The 7,292-nt window shown below is 47.9% G+C and overlaps 1 protein-coding gene across 1 annotated transcript; it reads left to right on the forward strand.

Annotated features, from left to right (window-relative positions):
- Positions 1-2,504: 2,504 nt before the first annotated feature.
- ZNF689 (zinc finger protein 689) lies at positions 2,505-7,267 on the forward strand. Its single transcript, XM_027874647.1, has 3 exons — positions 2,505-2,922; positions 3,015-3,131; positions 4,495-7,267. Exons 1-3 carry the CDS (start codon positions 2,505-2,507, stop codon positions 5,781-5,783), a joined length of 1,824 nt encoding a protein of 607 aa, XP_027730448.1. The 3' UTR covers positions 5,784-7,267.
- The last annotated feature ends 25 nt before the right edge of the window (positions 7,268-7,292 follow it).

Consider the following 7,292-nt stretch of genomic DNA (forward strand, 5'->3'; position numbering starts at 1 on the left):
GGAAGGAGTCATTACCGTGGGCCTGATGGGAAGGAATCATCCAACTAGGATAAATTACACCTGGAAGAATAGAAAGGACCTGAATAGGTAAAAAGAAGAGAAATGAGAAAAACACCTGAACAGACATAAGAAAGTGTGTGTTGTTCAGAAGACCTTGACCAAGGGGATGGTTTCAAAATGGAATTTCTCTAAGCTTATTCTGATAAGGATAATTAAAGAGGGATTGGAGCAGGAGAGAAACAAGGTCTACCTGACCTTGGAAATTAAGTCCAGCGGATAAGACAGATCAGAGTAGAAATGGAAAAGAGATTGCAGAGTAAGTATCAAAAAGGTATTGATTGTGAGTGATACTATCTTGCTGCTCCCCTAGACTCAAAACCTCCGGCATCTCAATCTGAACCACTTCTATCATATACAAAGTATCTGGGTTTTGGTTGAGAATGAATTCAGTCTCAATTTTCCCATTTATAAAGGGAAGGGAATAAGCATTTATATAGCACCTACTACATGCCAGGCACTGTGTTAAGTGCTTCACAAATATTCTCATTTTATCTGTAAAATGAGAATGATAACCTTGAGGAGCTGTGAGGCTCAAATGAGCTAATGCATATAAATTGCTTTATAAGCTTTAAAGGACTATATAAATATCAATTATAGAATAATTTGTGGGACCTGAAAGGATTAAATGAAGCCAGAGCTAGCAAAGTACAACTCTAAAGGCACTCTGAAAAGCTGGCACCTACAAACTCCTCCCCACCTACCCTCTTCTCTGATGTGTCTCCCGGCCCTCAAAGAGTAAGAGGAGGTCCCCAGAGATGTTGGTAGAAAAATAATTCCAAACATCCTCCTGTCTGTATCAAAGTCACAGAAAGGGAAACTGAACCATCTCACTTAATGTCCAGTGTTGGGCCTCCACCCCCTAGTCCTGCCAAGATAACTCCAGCTAATTGGCAGATGAGGGCTGGAGCTCTGTGAGTAAGCTGAATGGCCTCTGAAGTGTTGAAATCGGGCACTTTCCTCCCAAGAGGCTGGCATCACTTCCCCCATGAATTGATCCTGCAAGTTCACTGTCCATGCTATCTCTGGTATGTCTCTTGTTTCCTATGTTTACTTCTCTGTCATCTTTTGGAATGTTTCTTATAAAGAAAGCAATTCTCTTTTTAATTGTTCTGCTGTGGTTGGATATTTCCTTTATGTTAACCCCAGGCAACTCTCCTTCCCAAACCTGCAGTTTCTATTCTTTGCAGAAAAGAAAAACCATACTGTTTTAAAAGCAAGTTATTTACTTTGCAGAGGCGGCGTTGCAAAGTAGATAGGGGCTGCCTCTGAATCACTAATCATTTTGAGCCGAATGTCCTAATAGACTCCTCAAACTTACACGTTCAAAAAAGAACTCATCTTTCCATCAAAAATCCACCACACTTCCAAAATTTCCTATTTCTGTTAAAGACACCATCTTTTTAGTCATCCAGGTTAGCAACCCTGGAGCCATCCCCCCAACCATACATACTCAAGGGTTGCCAAGTCTTGCCCATCTCACCTCTACAAAATCTCTTCCATCCGTCCTTCTCTACACAGATCCTTATTACCTCTCACCTGAATTATTGCAAGTCTTCTCATTGCTCTCCCTGACTCCAATCTTCCTCCTTTCTAATCTACTCTCCCCACAGCCTCCAAAGTGATATTCCTGAATTACAAGTCAGACCATGCCATTTGTTCTACTCAAGAAGCTTCAATGTCTCCCTACTGACTCTAGAAGGAACTCCATTATCTGGCTCCAGCCTAACTGTCCGAATGACTTTACGTCATTCCCTCCCCCCAGTCCCATGCATTCTAAGGTCCAGAAAAAGTGGCTTTCTTGCTGTTCCTTCCAGTAAACTATCTCCCATCTCTGTGCACAGGTTGCCCCCCATGACAGGAATAAACTTATTCCTCACCTCTGCCTTTTGGAATTTCAAGCTTTCTTCAAAGCTTAGCTGCAGTCCCACTTCCTTCTGGAGGTCCGTCCTCCTTTCCTCCCTTCTCCTGAAGCTAATACCTCCCCTCCAACCCCCGGAAAAAAATTACCTTGTATTTATTTTGTAGTACAGCTAGGTGGCACAGTAGATTCAGTGCTGGGCCTGGAGTCAGGAGACTAATCTTCCTAACCTCAAACACTGGTTAGCTGTGTGACCCTGGACAGATCTTAAAACTCTCATCTGTAAAATGAGCTGGAGAAGGAAATGGCAAACTACTTAAGTATCTTTGCCAAGAAAACCCCAAATGGGGTCACAGAGTCGAGCACGACTGCAAACGACTGAATTTATTTTGTATATGTTTTGCACGAATTTTTAAGTTATCCCCAATAGACTGTAAGCCCCTTGAAGGCAGGAGCTGTTTCATTTTTGTATTTGGATCGCCAATGCCGAGCACAGTACCTGCGCATTGTAGGCGCCTAATAAATACTTGTAGCTTGAAGACAAAATGCCACCTGGGGCATTTGTAGCCTACCGACCCCGAGGGCGATGCGGCGCCCTCAGGACCCCCGCGTGCCTGCTGCCCCCGGTCCTGTTCTCCTTTATCTGAGCCACCCAGACGTCTCCGCTCGGGGTGTGCACGTTGCCACTTCCGGTCCCCTCGGCTCCTCCCGCTCCCGAGTGGGCCGGGCCGCTCCGCTCACGGAGTTCGAGGCGTGGGCGGGGCTGCTCTCGGGAGCCCCGACGCGGGTGTCCCCGGGCGCTCAGGGGAGGTGGCGCGGGCCCCCCGGGGAGGCAGCGCGCGCGATGAACGAGGCTGGGCCCGGGCGGGGGGCCAGGGGCCCCGTGAGCTTCGCCGATGTGGCCGTGTACTTCTCCCCGGAGGAGTGGGGACGGCTGCGCCCCGCGCAGAGGGCCCTGTACAGGGACGTCATGCGGGAGACTTATGGCCACCTGGGCGCGCTGGGTGAGGGGCGCGGCCGGGGCGGGCCGGGGCGGGGGCGGGGGGTGCAGCGTGGGGGTCTCACCCATCAGACGCGACCCCTGTTCTCCTTCCAGGTTTCCAAGGCCCCAAACCCGCCCTCATCTCCTGGGTAGAGCAAGAGTCAGAGGTCTGGGGTGCGGATGCCCGGGACCCCGACGAGGAAAAGGAGAGCCCGAGGGAAGAATGCACAGGTGAGAGTGGAGACCACCATGCACCTCCCCTCCGCCCCGAACTGGAACTCGCTCAGACCCGGGAGAAGCCCTAGTCTGCTGAGCCCTCCCCTCCCCTAGCAAGGACCCTCTGTGCAGGTATCTGTTTGTACACCCGCCCAGGTCAACTTCTGCCTTCCAGACTACAGACCTCTTGCGGGGCTCTGACATTTTTGGTTCCCTTTTACAGTTAGTTCCAGCCCTGGACAAGTCCACTGGGGCATCCTCTGAACAGCCACAGCATCTACTCTATTATCATAGGCCTAGGGCAGGTAGCACTGTATTGGCTGCTCATTTTTGTTACCTCAAACAAGTATGGTAATAAGTTTATTATGCCTGGCCCTGTTATTTCATTGGTGAAGTAGACTCATTCCACCAGTGGAGGTCAATACCTGCACTGCAATTTATAGAATAAAATAGGCTATGTCAGGTTATATGCTCATGGGTATGTAGGCAAGTATGTGTTGGAGTTGGGTCTTGAACCCAGATCTATTTGACTGAAGGCCAGCCCTCTATCCACCAACCATGGTACCTCTCTCATAATAATGATATCAGACATTTACATATCACTAAAGCACTTTAGCACACATGGTCTCATTTGAGCCTTATGACAAATCATAGGAACATAGAGATTTGGAGCTGGAAGAAATCTTAGAGACCATCTTGTCCAATCCCTTCATTTTACAGATTTAGGTCATGTGGTTAGTAAACGGCAGGAAGTAGAATTTGAATCGAGGTCCTCAGACCCCAGAGCCAATTTTGTTTTTCATTGTACCACACTGCCTGTGAGGAAGGTATTACTAGCATTGTTATTCCCATTTAATTCCCTGGTTTATCAGTATTAAATAAGAGACCTGTTTGCACAGGGGTAATAATTTGATTTTGCCATTCTCTCTCCAGCTGCAGTTTTTATGAATCTCTAGCTCTATCTTCATAAAGAAAATATAAGTTTAAAATATCAAAAGGATAGTCTCCAGCTTCTCCCTAAGGGTCAACTCTTCCTTCTTCTTCTCCTTTCCACCTCCTTTGAACCAATGGTAGCTAGGCTTAGTGGTAGAATCTTGGCCTTGATTAGGAGCAGCCACTGAAGGGTGAAATAGTTTCTTATGTCTCTGTGGACAATATCAAGCCAAAACTGGCCCTTGCTAATGAGGGTGGTCTTCAGACCCTAGGAATAGGGCAAAAAGTTAGCTCCAAGAGCTTGGAAAATCTCCTTCAATGAAACCAGTGGCTGGGGGGGACCCTTCCTCTAATTCCAGTGGGAGGAGTGTGCCATCCCCATAACAATATTAGGACAGGATAGAACGTGCCTGATTTTTAGTTAAAAATTCTCTTCAATTCTTAGCAGCATCTGGAAAACAGAACAAGGAGAAGAGGTGGAGAGAAGGGACTGGATTCCAGGAAACTGAAGAGTCTGTAAAGGAGGTTTTGCCAACTGAGATACCACATGCCTTCCACCAGGGTGATAGAGGCACTCTCCACCAATGTATCCCCAATCTGAAGAGGCCTTACCCTTGTCCTGAATGTGGACACCATTTTGCATTTCCTTCTTTACTGGACAGTCATCTGCGTGTGCACTCTGGGGAACGTCCTTTTGTCTGTGCACGATGTGGGGCGCAATTTTCACAACGGAAAAACCTCATCCAACACCAGCTCATCCATACAGGGGAGAAGCCCTTTCTGTGCCCAGACTGTGGTCGCTGTTTCCGGCAAAGTGGGTCCCTGGCCATCCACCAGCGTACACACACAGGTGAAAAGCCCTACTCCTGTCCTGACTGTGGGCGCTGCTTTGCCTATCCCTCCTTGCTCATCAGCCATCTACGGGTGCATACAGGGGAACGCCCCTATGCCTGCACTCATTGTGGAGCCAGATTTTCCCAAAGGAATAATCTTGTCCAACACCAGCTCCTCCACACAGGTGAGAAGCCCTATCCCTGTCCTGACTGTGGGCGGTGCTTCCGCCAGAGGTCCACTCTGGCGATCCACCGTCGGGCACACACGGGTGATAAACCATACCCCTGTTCTGACTGTGGGCGCCGATTTGCTTATCCCTCCCTCTTGGTGATCCACCAGCGAACCCACACAGGTGAGAAGCCATACTCCTGCCCTGACTGTGGGCGCTGCTTTGCCTATCCTTCCCTACTGGTCAGTCACCAGCATGTCCACTCTGGCGAACGCCCTTACCCCTGTCTACAGTGTGGGGCACGTTTTGCCCGCCGGGAGAATCTTGTCCAGCACCAGCTCATCCACACGGGTGAGAAACCCTATTCCTGTCCTGACTGTGGGCGATGCTTTCGGCAGAGTGGCTCCCTGGCCATCCATCGACGTAAACACACAGGCGAGAAGCCCTACCCTTGTCCTGAATGCGGGGTCTGTTTCACCTATTCTTCTCTACTGGTCAGCCACCGGCGAATGCATTCTGATGAGCGTCCCTTCCCCTGCACTGAGTGTGGGAAGTGTTTTAAGCGGAAGTACGGTCTTGAAGCCCACCAGTGGGTCCACCGGTCTGGCACTGAGAAGAGGCAGAGTGGGAGAGCTGCTGTACAGCCTCTGCCACAGGCTTCTGTGAATGGGATCCAGGAGCCCCCAGTGTACTTCCGGTACTACCCAGATATATTCCAGGAGTGTGGGTGATCAAGTCTTTGGGGAAAGAAACATGAGAGATCTCAGATCAGGTGGTCCCAGTCTTCTGGGACTGTCTAAGGCATGGCCATGTGGCTGTTCCACTGAAGAGGATGATGGAAAGATGTTAGAGGGTCTAGGGGAAAATGACAAGTTCTGGAATAACTACCAGGATTAAGGAAACCAAAAAAGAAATGAAAGAATTGACCAGCCCCCATGACTGAGGTTGAAGTTCAACATTATGAATCTGAAAAGGCTAGTAGTTCTACCAGGCTAAAGATGAAACTACATCATTTCTTAGTATTCTCCCTTAATGTACTAATTTCTTGAACTAAGAAGAGGTTTAGAGTTTACACAGTTTACAACTGTGGGTTTAATGCACATTCAGCACTGGCTAAGGAGGCAACCCAACGTATAGGTCCTGGATCCTAGTTTGTGGTGTATTTTTCCTCAGGTGGGCCTTTGCCTTATAGAAGGGTGGTTTGCCTCTCAGACATTAGGGTGCCTGTAAGTAAATGAGATGTGCCCTAGCTGTTATGGCCACCTTCCATACACACAAACACACACCAGTCCCAAACCTCAAGGAGTTTATTGTTTTATTGAGACTTTCTTTACTTCACAGTTATTTTCCATTCATCCTCCCTCCAAATTGAACCCTCCCTTATGACAAAATGGAGCAAAAACATCTTGATCCAGAGATCACACTTGACAGTGTATATACAGTGTTCTGAAGGCACTTATGTTCTGCTGGAGAAGACAAATTGTGTACACATAAAACTATACAAAGCACGTGCAGGGTAAATACCAAGTGATTTTGGGGGAGGGCAGATCAGAAGAGGCCTCCTTTGGAAGGGGGCACCTGATCTGAGCCATGACAGGAGCTAGGGGAGTTCTGTAAAGTGTAGATGAGGAGGGGGAGTATTAAAGGGAAGGAGGGAGAGCCTGACCAAAGTCACGAGGGTGAGAAATAGATACCATATGCAGGGAACAGCACGTAGATCAGCTTAGTCATAAGGTAGACTATGCCAGAGGGAATGATATGAGATCAGGTCAGTTTAGCAGGCTAGAACCTGATGGGTCTTAAACTCCAAAGTAAAGGGTTCATATTTTCTCCTTGAGTCAATAGATAGAAGCCATTGAGCAGAAGAGTGGCATAGTCTGACCTGCATTTTAGGAGCATCATTTTAGCAGCTGAGGGGAAAGATGGATTGAAAAGGGAAGAGACTTGAGGCAGGGAGACCAGTTAGGAGGCTATTACAATAGTTCAGGCAAGAGATAGTTAATTAGATAATCTAAATTAGGATGGTGGCTGTGAGTGGGGAAGGAGATACAAGAGGTTTTGATTCAACTCCAGTGTGCATGCTGTTGAACTGTTTTTTGAACCTGACACTGTCATGCAGTTTCTTAGTTATCCCTTCCAGCTCTGCAATATCTGAAAATCTGATAAATATTCCATCTATGCCTTATCTTTTCTTTTCTGGGGGGGGGGATGCGGCTAGGCAATGGGGTTAAGTGACTTGC

Source organism: Vombatus ursinus, unplaced genomic scaffold, assembly GCF_900497805.2.
Source record: "Vombatus ursinus unplaced genomic scaffold, bare-nosed wombat genome assembly UNPS02014807.1, whole genome shotgun sequence".
In the NCBI taxonomy this organism is placed as follows: Eukaryota; Metazoa; Chordata; class Mammalia; order Diprotodontia; family Vombatidae; genus Vombatus; species Vombatus ursinus.